Below are 16,194 nucleotides of genomic sequence, written 5' to 3'. Positions count from 1 at the left end.
ATTTAAGATTTAATTTATTTAAGATTATTTTTTTATTTAACATTTATTTAAGATTTAATTTATTTAAGAAGTTTAAAAATCAGTTGCACAAGAATTCTCGCGATATATGTATGTGTAATAAAAAAATTAAAATAATATTAAAGGCGCGCTTGTGTTACTAACATAAGGTTTCTCTCTGCTAGTAGTCGTAAAAAAGAACAAACCTGTGGGCTGTTGAATATTTACAAGTCGAACGATTTGAGGTTATCTGTATTCGCAAGCGAGTTTGCAATGTTTAAATAACGATGAAAGTGGTCGAGGCATTATATAAATAAAATAATCGTGGAATTACGGCGCGTTTTTTTTAATTGCATCGAAAGATCAAAAAAATGGCCGAGATAGATATTTTTGACAGCAACGAGGAGCAATTGCCTCAGAATCTTGGCGACGATGTCGTTCAAGAAGTTTTGAAGACCGGCACCGATCTACGTCAATATTCCAGACAAATCGAAAAGGAACTCAAGGAAGTCGAGAACAAGTCGATCCAGGATTATATCAAGGAGAGCCAGAACATAGCTAGTCTGCATAATCAGATTGCTGCTTGCGACAATATCTTGGAGGTTATACTCGTTCTTTGACATTTTACGGACATTTAATTTTAGTAAAAAAAATATTAATAAAATAGAATATTAATAAAAGAATATTTATAATAAAAGAAAAAAATATTAATAAAATAAAATAGTAAAAAAATTAAGCATTTACTCTCCTTGTGAATAAACACTAGAATTTATCTGCAATTTATTTAATATCCCTAATAGCACAGCACAACATCTGAAAAATATTCAGAGGATATCCAGAGGACATTCGAACATCCTCAGGATGTTCTCTGAACGTCTTCGGGATACATGTGCTGTTGGGGATAAAAATATTAAAATAAAAAATAATTAAGAAATTGAATTTAAAAAATTAAGGAAGAATAATATAATAGGAAACAAAAAAAATTTAATCATGCCCCTTCCTAGAAAAAATTCCTGCAGATGCCCAAATGTCTTAATTAGTTTATCTTTGTGTAGATTGATATTGTTGATACGAGAAAAGCTTTCTCAAGACAAACTTTTGTAAACATACTATTTTGTTTAATTGCAGAAAATGGAATCAATGTTGATGAACTTTCAGTCAGATTTAGGAAGTATCAGCTCTGAAATACTTTATTTACAGCGTAAATCTGTTGCTATGAGCCAGCAATTATCTAATAGACAAGTGATACGTGGCCCGCTTAGTCAATTTATCGAGGATATGACAGTATCTGAAGCTCTGATCGCGTAAGAAATATTTATCAACATAATTCATAAGAGAAAATATTATATACAGATAAACTTGATTGATATGTATCGTGGTCTTTGTAGAGGTATCATGGATTGTCCTGTGACTGAGAAGGAATTTCTAATTCAGCTACAAACCCTAAATCATAAAATTAATTTTGTAAAAGAGCAAAGTTTTAAAGATGCAAAGTCTTGTCTAGATGTGACAGATATTCTAGAGAAACTAAAGCTGAAGGCAATGGCAAAGATTAGGACGTATTTACTAGAGCAAATTTATAAATTTAGGAAGCCGATGACAAATTATCAGGTGCCACAGAACAACATGCTAAAATATAAATTTTTCTTCGAGTTTGTTCTGGCGAATGAAAGAAATGTGGCAGAGGAAATCTGTGGAGAATATATTGATACTATGAGTAAGATATATTATTCATATTTCAAGTCTTACTCCTCAAGGTTGATGAAATTACAGGTAAATTAAATGAAAAAATTCATATTGTTTTGTGAGAAAGACCTAACATTAACTAATTAATATAATTATTTTTGCAAGTTTGAAGAAAGAGCATCAAAGGATGATTTAATGGGAATCGAAGATACAGCAAGTAGAGGTATATTTCATAAAACAACATTAAAGCACAAAGGGACTGTTTTTTCAATAGATAAAAGAGGTGAAGTTTTGTCCTCTCAATTGGAAGCACCTATAATTGTACCACACATTGCCTCCAAGACACGAGTAAATACTAATGATATGATATATGATTACATTTATTTATATCCTTAAATATCTTGATAAATCGGTTTTATAATTTTAGTATCATTATGAAGCACTATTTCGAAGCGAACAATACGCTTTGGTTGATAATGCTTGCCGAGAATATCTATTTCTAATTGAGTTTTTCAAGGCCCGTAATACACAAGCATTAGATATTTTTAATCAAGTAAGATTAAGTTAATCACGTATATATATAATGATTTATTGTTTAAGATAAAAATGACACTATTAAACTATTTCATGCCTTTAGGTCATGGGAAAAACATTAGGCCTCATGATGAAAAATTTGCAGTCATTTGTTGATGATTGTTATGATACAATTGCTCTATTCCTTTGCTTACATTTGGTAATGCGTTATCAATTAATGTGTCACAAAAGAGCTGTACCAGCATTGGATAAATATTGGGAGACTCTAACAAACATAATTTGGCCTAGGTACTTAAACATGCTTATGTACAAAAATACTAATTATAGTAATTTTTCTTAAGTGCTATTACAATTTGCAAAATTATATCTATTTTTCAGATTTGAAATGGTGTTTCACTTAAATATACAGAGCATAAAAGATTGTGATCCATTAAAATTGAACAAAGAAACTGGTCCACATTATGTAAGTATTTAAATACAAAAATGTTACTTTTAATGCTATTGATTATCATATAGCTAATGCAATCGTTAATTTTTAGATTACTAGAAGGTATGCAGAATTTAGTGCAGCAATGGTAAGCGTAGTCGAGGGATTCCCTTGTGAAGGAGCAACTCAGTTACTAGCGGAACTGAGAGAAGCTGTACAATTCTTCTTGTTTAGAATGGCAGCTATCTTCCAAAACCGAATGCAGCAATTAATATTTCTTATCAATAATTACGATCTGGTGCTTGGAGTATTAATGGTAAGTATATTCTACTTTACATTAAAGAACTTCTGCTTTAAATATCAAGGGATAACAAGAATATTATGCTTAAAGGAGAGAACACGAGACAATTCCAAGGAAGCGGAGAGCTTCCGAGAACAATTGAACGCACGTTCCTCTGAGTTTGTTGAAGAAGTCTTGAGCCCACATTTTGGTGGTATAATTCAGCTGGTGAAGGAATCGGAGGCCCTAATCGAAAAGGGCCAAGCCGACGATTTGAAACGACAGGAAGGGAAAGCACTGGCTTTGGTGCAATCTTTCACGAACAATTGGAAACGAGCGTTAGAAGAGATACATCGGGAGGTATTAAAGTCGTTTCCCAATTTAGTGCTGGGCGGTGCATTAGTTCAACGCGCAATGACGCAATTGGTGCAATATTATCATCGTCTTCACAAGATCCTGCCGCCGAATGCGCGTACGCAACTTACAAATATCCATCACATAATGGTGGAAATTAAAAAATACAAGACGAATTATTAGGCAATTGAGATCTGATCAAGTTGATTCAAATCTAAAAGACGATCAAAGTATAAGCTAGCTACTTGTTATAAAAGAATCTCCGAATACTGTATATAGTGTATTTTACTATTATATATTATGTACAGTACTATTTCAAAGTGATAATTATTTATTAAAGAAAGATATAATTTTTGCTTTATTATCAAGTATTCTTTCGTGGAAGGAAAATCGGAAGAGTATTCTTGTAAATATAATTCGCAGAGAGAAATAAATTCTGTACATTTATTTATAAAATAATACAAGCTACAAATAAAATGCTAAGCACACACATGATATCGCGTTCACATTCTATACAATAGCGATTAATTCTGCGTACTCTTATGCATATGGTACGAGTACATGGAATCTCTGTATTGTGTGTACGCCTATCTTATATGTATATAAATTAGTATATGTATACAATGTTAAAAATGGGGTCTCGTTACTTTTTCCTTAAATTTCGCGACACCTATGGCATAAATTCAATTTATTGGTGAGTGAATCCAATTGCGACGCGGGGCGAGTATGTATATTATGCAAATATAATGATACTAATTACTCTGATATCTATTGCTATGTGCATTCTCCCTCTCGCACTTGTGTAAAAAAATTATGTTTACCATACGTCCTTCGAGAATTGTACATAAATGTTACATTACAAGTGATATATCACCTGCGTAATTGCAATCTATGCTGCAATTCAATATCGTCGATTCATACGCACCGTTCAAACCGTAGATTTACAGAACTCCGTCAATAGCGTGCAATACTCCATTCGTTGCTGGCACATTATGAGTTACAACGTGTGCCTCGTTTACCCGCACTCGCCCTGAAGCAATAATATATGCATTGTATAAAAATCTATTTCATTTATCCAATGTCATTAATCTTCTAAACATTGCATAACATTTTTTACGAACACTCAATCGAAAATCTAATAGGCAAAGTTTACTGTTACGATGCTATAGTTGTGTAAGAGGAATAAAATAGTTATACACTCATAAATTACGTACCACCGTTTTTATGAATATGAATTGGCGACTGCGGACGAAGAGTGTCCTTTTGGATGTAATACCTCATGCCTGCTGTATAAAGAGTCGTCGGAATCACGTGCCGCGAGATTATAGCCTTTGCCGCTTCCGCACCGTCCTCTTCGGTCCAAATTGGTCCGCCGTTTTTCCCATCGGTGAAAGCGGAATCGATCGGTGCAAAGACAGTGAATGTCTTCGGGCCTACAATTGAAGAAAGTTTAAATATTAAACAATAAAAACAGTTGCGAGAATTCAAAACGATTCATCGAATTTGCAAATAAAAAATATAGAAAGGATATATCCTCTGTATACTAGAGATTTGTAGATCAGGAGAGTCGCGCTTTTGACGTCACCTTTTTAACTTACCTGCGAGCGTATCTTCTAAGCCTGACACGTGGAGCATTCTGAGGAACATGGTGAATCTCCTCTCACGATCGGCTTGCAGAGTCTGCACCAAATCTCCGACCGGAAGCGGGAACATGACCCTATCGACGGCGTGAGCGATACCTTGAGGAATTTCAATGTCCCGTTTGTTGGGCGCGACGCGAGCTCCGTTTATCGTCGTTACCTATTTGCAAACAATGTAAAATTATAAATGAAGTGAAACGTGAGCCGTGCGATATATAATTATCTTTGTCAGATCTGATTATCTTCTGTATGTTAAGTGGACGCATCTTGTGAGAAGTGGATTGACATTATAGTGCAACATCAAGCACGATTTCTAGCAAATTTGCAAAGGTCAATAAACTCGATCGTGCATAAACACACAAAAGCTAATACATCAAGATGCTTAATAAAATAATTAATTCATTAATTATTTGTAGTCAAATATTTTTTTATTGAATAGAGAAAAAAATATGAGAGACATGACGCGACAACGTAAATTAATTAATTTAATAAAATTTAATTAAATAAAGAAAATAAAAAATTTCAAAGAGACGAATAAGTTTTCTCCACCAAAAAATGGAAATTTTAAAAATATAAAATTACTTTTACATCGTTCCATTCATGATCCTGCATCGCATATTCATTTACTCGCAATTGCGTTCCAGCAAGACTGACGCCGGTCATCTCGTCCTGCAGGGAATCGATCCTGAAAGCTCCTGGTATAACGTGATGAAGGAGGAGCTGTTATAATAAAAATGTTCATCAATATGAATTTCTGTGTAAACATTCTCGATTTCTAATATTTGCTACAATATTTACTTAGTTTATTTTACATATATAAAACGTAACGAATTCAAATTTCATCAATGTACAATCAGCTAACATCGCAGTTAGTGAAATCTATCATTAGGAAAAACATTATTAATGATGCGCTTATGTATACATAACATAATGATGCGTACCCCACTTAAGAGTCTCGGATTATCGTGGAACTTCTCTTCAGCTTTCTCTGGTCCTCCCAGCTGTACTAATAATGTCCTGAATGCCTTGTCTGTAGGGATGAATATAGTGTATGGACCTGTAATATTATAAAACGATATAGTGTATTATAAATTATAGGATTATATATTGTGTAACAATGTTAAGCAACTTTGATTCTTCGCTTTATTAAAAATCTTTCTAATCCATAAAATTTTCTTCAAATGAAAGAAACATTTAAACGGTTTTAACTAAAAAAATAACTATCGAAAATGCGGATCTTTTATTAGTAAAATTTAATTAATCAAGAAAATGAATTAATAAATGATAAGATTATATTCAATTAAGTTTTACTTTAAATAAATTTCAATTTAAAATTCAATTTAAAAAAACAAAATATTTTTTTTAATTAAAAAGAAAATATTTAAGTAATCTTTCCTCTTTTTTGTTTCTTTTTTATTTTACGATACATATATTTTCTCGCAGGATGTGAAATACCTTGATCAAATGTGAAAAGATATGCAATCTTGTTAATATATCTCAATTAACGGATGTACGCAATAGTTTTAGTATTAATATATCCATGTCAATATGTACTTCTCATTTTCTAGACATTCTCTTATTCAAGCGCAATTATACATGAATCTATCATTCATAATCGTCATCAAAGGAAAATCATGTCATTCGAGAACGTGATGAAGTTGCACAATCTTCTAATCTACATTTGCATTCGTAATAATCTAATCAATGAAAATGGAACTGTATATTTAATCAAGAAAATAGACTAATAAATGATTAAAAAGATTATATTCAATTAAATTTTACTTTAAGAAAAAATTCAGTTAAAAAAATACAATTAATAAAGAATCGTTATTATAAAAAATATTGCGGAAAAAGAGCGCTTAAAGGACATATACATATATAATTAACTTATACTATATGTTAATGTATTACAAAGAAGTTTAACTTGAACTGCATTCTTCGTGATACGTCAGGAATGAATTTTACACTTATTAGACACATAGGGAGAATAGCTATTACGTAATTTTCTTATATCGTATGATTATATCACATATAATTTTTTATGTGCGTGCATTTTTATATTTAATTTATAAAATAAATCTTTTAATTATTAACATGCAAAAAAAGAGAAATCAAAATCTAAAAAATTGAGACAATGCACTAAGCAAGTTAATGATGACGCCGACAATTATAACGAGTGGTTAAACCTCGCGTGTCTTTTTTGCAAGATTTCGCGAAACGAGGAACGCCTCGTCTTTGTCTTCTCGTAAGATGGAGAGGCAACCGTGTCGAAATCTCGGCAGTGAGTCGTGAGAAGATTTTTTCTAACGAACGTTGCACGACTAAAGCGAAACACGAGATACAAATGACGGTAGATTGTGCAAAGAGAGACCAACAGGATTATTTGTACAATCGTTTGAGTCTGAAAACAGGAACTTATTTGAGATGTAAGTGTTATCCTCTCCGGCTTGCAATGTTATTGGATAAGACTGTCGGCGGTCTTGCAGTGTTGCGCAGAAAACTTATTTTGCAAAATTATATAACTTTCTCGTAATATTTTGTATATCAAGCTTTATTTAATGTATTATCTGTTATTATGTTAATTTAATTTTTATTTCGAGAAATCTCTTGCTCAATAAGCTTAATAAAGCATCATTGTTAAATATATAATGCTATCATATTTTGCTCATCTTTATACCTGTTTCATAAACTGTAAGCTTCGCGAATTGAAATGGAATTGCATGTATCTGCTTTAAATCATGTTATGTTAACGTTTACAAATTACTGTCTGCCAAGGAACTTGCTCTCTAAATTATTCATTGATACTGAAGCGACTATATCATCGAATGATGATTGGAAATTTTTTATAGAATCTTAAAACCAAGCCTGTGTCAACTTTCGCTTAATATCGATGCAAATTATGAGGGGGAAAGTTTGAAAGTGTCTCCGAAATCTTTACTTTCATTTATAAAACGGAAAACTTCTTCTAAACAACCACTTACTCCCCAGCGTGTTTTATATTTATGTTATAAGAAAAAGTCATAACATTTAAATATTATGACTAAATTATTACAAGTATCTTTGATACTTGGACTCACCAGTTTCGTTCAATACATTATCCAATCCTGATTGCCTCAGATACTTTGCCATAGCAAAGAGACCCTCTCTTCTCAACAGCGCGGCTAAGTTATCCTGTGAAATTTCCGTCGAAGGAATGGTAGTCCCTTGGAAGTCACTTTGTGAAGAAACGATATTTTCGTTCTGCGAGTTAGAAGTGCTGTGAGACGACACTCTGAACGTCGATGAAGCCTCCGTCGATGATGGATATTTGGAAAAATGAATGTAAGAGGTTGGCGGCGTTGCTGTTGTCACGACTTCGTTCACCGGCGCCATCGTCGGGATAAATTGACTCCTAGTAGATGACGAATACTTGGTGGTCACACGAGAAGTGTGGTCTGACAAGCTTGTCTTGGTCGGGCTGGGATTTAACGCATTGTATACGTGGCCCGTAACACTGGACGCCGAGGTCACGTATTTGTCGGTTGTGGATACCGAGTTTGGCGATACAGTAACGTAAGGGAAATAATCCGTTGTTGACTTGCTGAAAATTTGATTTTCTTTTTTAAAAAGCCTGCCGCGAGTATCATTTACTCAACGATAAACATAAATGGGTGGAAAATGTTAAAGAAAAGCTCGAATCAAATAACGCACATAGAAAGCTAAGTGAATTCGATTTCTACAATCGCATCGTAATAATTTTCAAATAAATTAAGAATAGAAGCATACACATTTATGCGATTCAATATGTGATATACTTATACCTTTCGCTGTGTTTTGAGACGGATCTAAGAGTGGTGGGTCTAAAGGTCGACGCCGTAGGGCTGACAGATTGAAGAGATACTTTGGATGTACCAGTGGACACTAAATTTGGATTGAAGCTGGATTCAAACTGTGCAAGCGTGGAAGACTGGGTAGTCGATCCAATCGAACTGGATGGTAGCTTCAGCTCGCCTTTCTTGATCCTTTCAACGATAGACTCGACATCGATGCCGCTTTCCTTGTCATTGGCGTTGCCCTTGACACCCTGAACTTTGTAACTGCCATCTGGCTGCTCCTCTAACACGACAAATGTGACCTTCTTGGCCGGATTTTGAATGATCGGCGTCTTGCCGATCTCCTCGAGCTTTCCGTCGCTCTTTTGTCGGATTATCTCGAAATCTGCGCCTGGCGGCAGCACGCCACCCTTTGTTAACTCTTCGAAGATCGCCTTCGGTGGCTTGATAGTGGTCGTGGACAAGGATGCTTGAACGGTAGAGTCGCTGATCGATGGCGAGATGGAAGACAAACCGTTCGGCGCGTGAATAACTTGAATCTTCTTGCCGTTCGGCAATATCAGATCCCTCGTAGTGACATTTCTGACGAGATCATCATCGTCGCCGGACTGAGCTATAGCAAGTTTGAGCTGTTTCAGCAACAATTCCCTATCAGAAACCGTGGATTGTTGAGAGTTTCTGTTTTTACTGCTAGAATTTTGTCGTGTAGTGCTAGGTTTCTCGGTCTGATAGATCACCTTGATCTGCGGCTTCAGTTTGTCCTGCTGCGATAACAATCGATTTTCTTGATCCTGAATAAGACTGAGTAGATGCTCCGGTATCTCTTGACGGTTCTTGGTGGTTATTATACGTTCGGACGGCGAAGGTGTCGTAGTAGTGATCGTCGTGCTCGTTATTGCCGTTGTTGTATATTTTTTCTGATGATTAGCAATTGCCTTAAGGAAAAGCTCCGCTTCAGACGGTGTGATTCGTCGTGCCTTTGGCGAGGACAGCAGCAACGGCGCGGAAGTAGTGCTGACAATAATCGGAGCCGATGTTATGGTTGGTGCCGCAGTAGAAGTGAGCCTCTGTAGTTGCTCAAGTCGCAGCAGCTCTTGCTGCCTGCGCAATTCTTGCTGCTGATACAGCAATTGTTCTCGTTGCTTCTGCAACTGTTCCAGTTCGCGTTGTTTCTCGATATACTCCTGCAGCTGCACCGTCTGCTGGTCGCTAAACAGTGGTTGCGACAGGTCTTGATGATGATTCTGATTTTGGAAGCCATTCTGATTGTACTGGCCATTATATTGCTGCTGGAATTGGGGTGTCTGAACTGAGCCGCCACCGTTCACCAAATTCGAAGCACTAAACTGTTGGGCGATCTTTTGCTGCTGTCGTTGCAAGAGTTGCTGCACTTGTTGTTGTTGCTGCAGCAATTGCTGCAACTGTTGCTGCTTTGCTCGATCGACCTTGTATTTAGCCAAGGAAGAGTACGGCGTGCTGGATTGTATTTGTTCGTATGGGGAAAAGGACGTTACTCGTGGACTTTTGGAATCTTGCGTGGGACGCCGATATCGGTTCTGATGTTGCTGCACGTCGCTCAATATTTGGGCTTGCTGGGAAACCGAGAGACGAGGTCGCGCATCGAGCACAATGCGTACCTAGAAATAAAAATTTACACAAATATATTTCTCAAGGAAAATTAATTCTCAAGGAGAAAATAAATCAAATGTGTAAGTTTTTTTAAATAATTACAATCTACTTTAAATTTTGGTAAATAAAAAAGTCATTGAATATTAATATAAATATAAAATGTAATTAAAGTTAAAAAAATCTCTTATTTATATATGATGATCAAGTCTTTAAATAAAATTGTTCTCATTATTTATTATATGTGAATGTTGGTGAATTCTGGACAAAAGCATGACGAATCATATCGTCAGAAGCAGAGCTTTCTAAAGACTATATATAATAATGAATATTAAATTAATGTAAATAACAGATGATAAATCTCTAACTTATAAGAGATAAATGTATAAGGTACATATACAGATTTCATAATAATGACACGTATTTATATTTTTGTTTCAAAATTTACATTGCAAGATTTTTCGCTTAGAGTATTATTACGATTATTTCAGATCGTGCACTATAATTTTTTTAAAATTATATTCTCATTATGAGCACGTTAATACACTCAACAAGAATATACATATGTATAAAAAATATAAATTTAAAAACTTGTTAAATTTGTTCTTCAATCTTGTTACAAATGACCACACGGTTAATAATTTTTTGTAGTTTTATTTTACTGAAATATTCTAACTAGACAACTTGCTATGTATGGCAACAAGATAAAATCTTTTAAAAGCGAAAGCAAATCGGATCTACTTAGCGATTCGCGGTGATTCAATGTATGTATAAGCTTGTGAATTATTGTACATGTGAATTTATATTCCCAGGCACTCGCTGCAAACTAAGTGGAAAATCGACGAGAAGATTGCTTTGTGATTTAGTAAAAGTTGACACATCGTATGTACATATTCACTCTCATTCTGTGACCTACTAGTAGTGTACAATTTAAATCAATAGATATTTAATATTTCAATCTTACGACATGTACTTTAATTTTTTTTAGGAAAAAAATAATCTTTCAAATAATTTTTATATTACTTAAATCTCTGACTTGTGTGTATTCGCGTAATATAAAATTTGTTGTATAGAACACAGTATAAAAAAATTAATTAAGAAGACCCAATGACGAGTCTTTGTATTGTAAAATTGAATAAATTCTCAAATTTTAATAATAGACAACATTTTGTATCAACAACTTTTAATAAGTCAAGAGTCAGCTGTAGCTCTTATATATGTATACATATGTTGTACTATGTAATAAATTTAGAAATTTATTAAAGATTTCACTTCTCCGATCCATATATCACAAGCTCGCTAATTCCTGTTTATTGGTTCCATTATCGCTGCTATTATCGGTGCTATTATCGCTATACAAGACTTAGCGTAGTGCGCTCTCAAATTCATTGTTTCTTTTATTATGCGTACGAGAAAGACGTGAATAATCAAGATGGCCATAATTAAGAGAAGCATTGTTCGATCTCCCTTTCTCTCGGGTGCCTTCTGCCGTCGTGGACCTGTTGTGGGACAGGTCTTCGTGTCTTCTCGAGAAAGTGCGACCTACTGCAGTTTCCATTTCGCGCCTTTCGCACACATAACAACTTATATACATATATATCATGTTCGAATGGATTTATCGGCGTATATACATATATATATATATATATATATGTGTGTGTGTGTGTGTGTGTGTGTGTGTGTGTGTGTGTATGAATATATACTAGTTCTTTATATAACAATTTCACAGTCGATATCCGCATTTGCAACATTCCGCATTTTTTTGCAGCTGTAACATTTATAAAATATTCATATTTCATCCTTTTTCTTTTCTTCAGAAAGAAGAATCATGTTAAATATTGTTATATAAATTTTTGACTGTTATATATTCAATTATATTTTATTATGATAATCATTACTATAGAGTTGCCACGTTTTAATTCACTTTCATTTAAATCACTTTAATTGTCGAAAGCAAAATGTGGTATTTCTAACAAGTTTTTAATTTTTATTTGTAGAAAAGATCTGGAATAAATTGACGATTAAAATAATGGTTTCAATATCGTGAAAAGAGTGAAATATAATATAAACATCCTTCTCATGAATTTCAATTTTAAAGCATGTCAGCAAATATGCTATTTGTAATTTTCTATGCAATTTTCTATGTCAATCTTAAATTATTTAAATAATACGACATATCGTCGTTTATTATTAAATATTAAGAAAAATACATCTAATATAATATGATTTTTCCTAAATTATCAAAAAACATTAAAGATGATTTAAAATCTAATATATAACTAACTAATATATAGAAAAAGTTTAAATCAAATGTAAATTCGCTAATTTGTGACAAAATATTTCAGGTTTTATCATTAGCTTTCATTATACAATCGATTATTATTGGTACCGTGTTAAAATAATTCTACTATATATTTGCATACACAATTTTTGATAAATTCACATGTCAAATAATTTTTTTTTTTTGAATTAAACAAATATAAAGTTATTTATACTGATTTCAATAATACAGTTTCAATAATGTACTAGTTCAATTTCAAATACCGTGACGAGATTATTTAGCCCGAGGACATTGCGAGTAGTTTTTAAAGTCATTCACGATTGCATTTCGCAAGTTGCAATCTGTTTCTCATCGGGGCTATACAATCTCAATTCTTCAAAGTGATTAACGTTAATGATAAATAACGTAGTACATTTTTTGTATCATGTCAATGATCGCGAGAGCGTCGTTAGAAGTTGATTGAAAAATTTAAAAAAATTGTGTATTGTTTTAGCGCAATATTTGTTAAGTGTTACAAGGATGTTGCGATTATGCATAATCTATATATTTTTTCCATTTTTGCATTTCGCGGTGTATGCACTTCGAGCTCACTAAAAATGGTAAATCTGGGTTCTGTAAAAAGATAAAAAAAGAAGTAATCTTCGAGAGCTCACTCGATTTCGATCGATTAAGTTGCGCATCAAGAAATCGCGAATTCCTATTGCTTTCTATTATTTGTGCCATTTTCCATGCCATGACAAAAAAAACCATTCGCATTTCGGAGCATGCAAAACAGTTGGAATATTAAAAACGTTGTGAAAGGAGAAGGACGTAAATAACGCCGAGAAACGTGCGCGTTTCGAGCAGCAAAAGAATTTTTAATGTCTTTTCTGGAATTGAATCTCTCTCTCTCTTTCTCTCTCTCTTTCTCTGTCATAGTTGCAAATGAGCCACCTGACAATTTGTACGATCGCCTCGAGAAATAGTTTGCCTCTGTGGAAGATAATTGAGGCCTAGAAAGTGACGGCATCTTCACAGAGAAACTTTGGAATACTGTAGTAAGAATGACGGGGCACCCCATTTGACGATTCACCACGCAGATTTGGATTTTGCGGAAATCCATAATCGCGTCCAATTCCCTCTTCGATTCAATAAATATTTATAATTTTTTTATGACAAGGAAGTAATAAGTACTAAAAAAAACTCCAACTACTTTCCCCACAAATGAGATTTATGAAAAAAACCTTATTGAAAACAAATATATGAGTACATAACAAAAAAAAGAAAACATTTTATTTTTATCGTAAAGATAATTTTAATTAATAAGAAGAATATTTTTGATGTTCGAACGTGAAGACAATGTTATCTAAATTCTTATATATATTTGAAAGATGCTTAAAAAAACGAATAAATGCAATCCTAATAATATTTTGCATTGACAGTTTATCATCTGAATTAAACAAGGCAATGTAAAATAGAATATAATGAGATTAAATCAAATACTTGAACAAACGGATACATTCGCATTCACTTGGGAATAAATATTAGAAATCGCGAATCGTGTAAAGAAGTTTCAGTACATGACACGATAGATATATCACACGTGGCTTAATATCATCGCATTTAGAACAGTTTCCGTATACAGAAAGAGAGCAAGCTGACCACAATGCGAATTAACGTGAGAAATCCTCTCACTTTCGAGAGCTTCAAGATCGTAATTGCGAACAGTTATTGCTATCACAGTTTGGAAAATTCTCTCCACTGTAAACACACAGAAGGCTTTGACAATTAATAACTCTACCAAAGATCTTGAGTAATAATTGCGATGTTTAACTCATCAGTCTGAAGCTTTTTCATTTTCAACATTAAACACACAAATCATATTATAACTTATTAAATTGAAAATTATTATAATTCAAAATAGCAATCACTTAAAATTAAACGAAAAATTTTGTGTTTCTTTTTTGCAGTCGTTCAGCTTAATTCGTAATTAAAAAATCCTTGCATATATCAAATATGAAACAACTCATCGTTTAGCTTTTACATATCCATTAAATCTGTTTACTTTTTAAGAGGTATTGTGAATTATATAATTATATAACATATATAATAATATAATATAATATCATAATATATGTAACAATATAATCTAATATCATAATATCATCGATCATTATATAACATGTATAATGGTTTTCGGAAGAAAATGCGATAGAGGAAATGGAAATGGAATATATAATTCATTCCAAGCATATAACGTCATTACTTTCCTCTTACTTGCTCGAAGCGATTATCGGTTTTCTCGGCAATTCAAAGATCAAGGAACAGCTCGGGTGTGTTTATAACACTCGTAGAGAAAAGGAGCTGAGAAACCTAGCGACTAGAATAAACGTTCTCCTTTTTTTTCCAGCTGTGGGAAACTCTCAGCCACCGGACTGCACTTGGCTTTTACGATGATCGTGCATCGCATAGATACGAACGGTTTATATATAGTCGCAAGAAACCGCACACATCTACGTTATTTATTTCAGATTGATAATTTCAGACATGCGTACTGTATCTCTCTTTTTACGTTGACGTTATGCAAATTTACTTCTGCTTTTCCTCACTCGTCAAATTGATTGCTATGATTAAATTTTTATTATAGGATAAAAGTGCACTTCCTATTTTCGAGATCTAAATTAATTTGGTTCTAAAAACTTTGACTTTCTAATCTGTGTTTAAATTTCATATTAAATTTTTATTATTTATTATTTATTAGTGAACCATATCTTTCTATTCAGAGTTGTAGTGTAGAATTCTATATACATCTACATTATTTCAGATTGATAATTTTAGAGATATGCAACGTATTTTTCTTTTCACGTTTGACGTTATACAAATTTATTTCTGCTTTCCTCATTCGCTAAATTGATTATTATTATATTCTTATTATGGGATAAAAACACATTTTCCCTAATTTTCAAGATTTTATAATAATTTGGATAAATTAATTTGGTTCTAAAAACTTTGACTTTTTAATCTGTTTAAATTTCGTATTAAATTTTTATTGCTTTTAGTACTAAAGTAAGGTTCGTTACATTGATAAATAACAAATAATAAATTTTATTGCTTTTATTATTTTTATCTAATTAACTATGTCATTTTATTCAAAGTTCTAGTGTAGAGTTTCACTTCTACGTTATTTCAGATTAATTACTTGAGATATATGTACTGTTTATTTCTGCTGAAGATCTAAATTAATTTGGTTCTTAAAACTTTTACTTTCTAATCAGTTTATATTTCATATTAAACTTTTATTGCTTATATTATTTATTAGTGAACTACATCTTTTTTTACTCATGTAGAGTTTTATAAACTAGCTTTGCTTGCGACTTCCTTGATGTTACTGTAAATTGTAACTCATGTTATAAGCGATACGTGCGCAAATTCTTTTTATGATTACTATTTCGTAGTTGATTTAATTTAATTCACCTATAAAGCATATTGCTTAAAAGTTTACAAGAGAAATAGCTGAAGACATTTTGCATTTTTCGGGGAAATTTAAAGAGAATAAGAACATGTACATTTTACTTCCG

The 16,194-nt window shown here is 32.9% G+C and overlaps 2 protein-coding genes across 6 annotated transcripts in view; one reads left to right on the top strand and one right to left on the bottom strand.

Annotated features, from left to right (window-relative positions):
* The first annotated feature begins 175 nt into the window (after nt 1-175).
* Vps52 (vacuolar protein sorting 52) lies at nt 176-4,343 on the top strand. Its single transcript, XM_029313993.2, has 9 exons — nt 176-599; nt 1,126-1,301; nt 1,386-1,770; nt 1,849-2,031; nt 2,111-2,236; nt 2,321-2,505; nt 2,596-2,680; nt 2,757-2,960; nt 3,036-4,343. Exons 1-9 carry the CDS (start codon nt 369-371, stop codon nt 3,459-3,461), a joined length of 2,001 nt encoding a protein of 666 aa, XP_029169826.2. The 5' UTR covers nt 176-368; the 3' UTR covers nt 3,462-4,343.
* The window catches only part of LOC114939590 (uncharacterized), a 26,674-nt gene continuing 14,188 nt past the window's right edge, over nt 3,709-16,194 (bottom strand). For 4 of the 5 annotated variants that reach the window (XM_029313963.2, XM_029313971.2, XM_029313947.2 and 1 more), the window contains 7 exons: nt 8,719-10,367; nt 7,996-8,498; nt 5,860-5,975; nt 5,501-5,638; nt 4,877-5,078; nt 4,493-4,711; nt 3,709-4,308 (listed from right to left, as the gene is read on the bottom strand). In XM_029313963.2, the coding sequence (XP_029169796.2) occupies nt 4,220-4,308; nt 4,493-4,711; nt 4,877-5,078; nt 5,501-5,638; nt 5,860-5,975; nt 7,996-8,498; nt 8,719-10,367 (2,916 nt within the window). In that variant the 3' untranslated portion in view covers nt 3,709-4,219. The remainder of the gene's footprint in view (nt 4,309-4,492; nt 4,712-4,876; nt 5,079-5,500; nt 5,639-5,859; nt 5,976-7,995; nt 8,499-8,718; nt 10,368-16,194) is intronic. The other variant, XM_029313975.2, reaches the window with a different exon arrangement.

Source organism: Nylanderia fulva, unplaced genomic scaffold, assembly GCF_048542155.1.
Source record: "Nylanderia fulva isolate GAGA-0341 unplaced genomic scaffold, ASM4854215v1 Scaffold6, whole genome shotgun sequence".
Classification (NCBI taxonomy): Eukaryota; Metazoa; Arthropoda; class Insecta; order Hymenoptera; family Formicidae; genus Nylanderia; species Nylanderia fulva.
Note: the sequence above shows the minus strand (reverse complement) of the source record. Positions and strands in the feature narration are given on the sequence as shown.

Excerpts from the sequence above, each read along its gene's own strand:
- Vps52 (XM_029313993.2), top strand. The coding sequence starts at position 369 with ATGGCCGAGATAGATATTTTTGACAGCAACGAGGAGCAATTGCCTCAG. Across the intron at positions 2,032-2,110 it reads ACATTGCCTCCAAGACACGA|TATCATTATGAAGCACTATT; the intron begins GTAAATACTAAT and ends TTATAATTTTAG. Across the intron at positions 2,681-2,756 it reads AAGAAACTGGTCCACATTAT|ATTACTAGAAGGTATGCAGA; the intron begins GTAAGTATTTAA and ends GTTAATTTTTAG.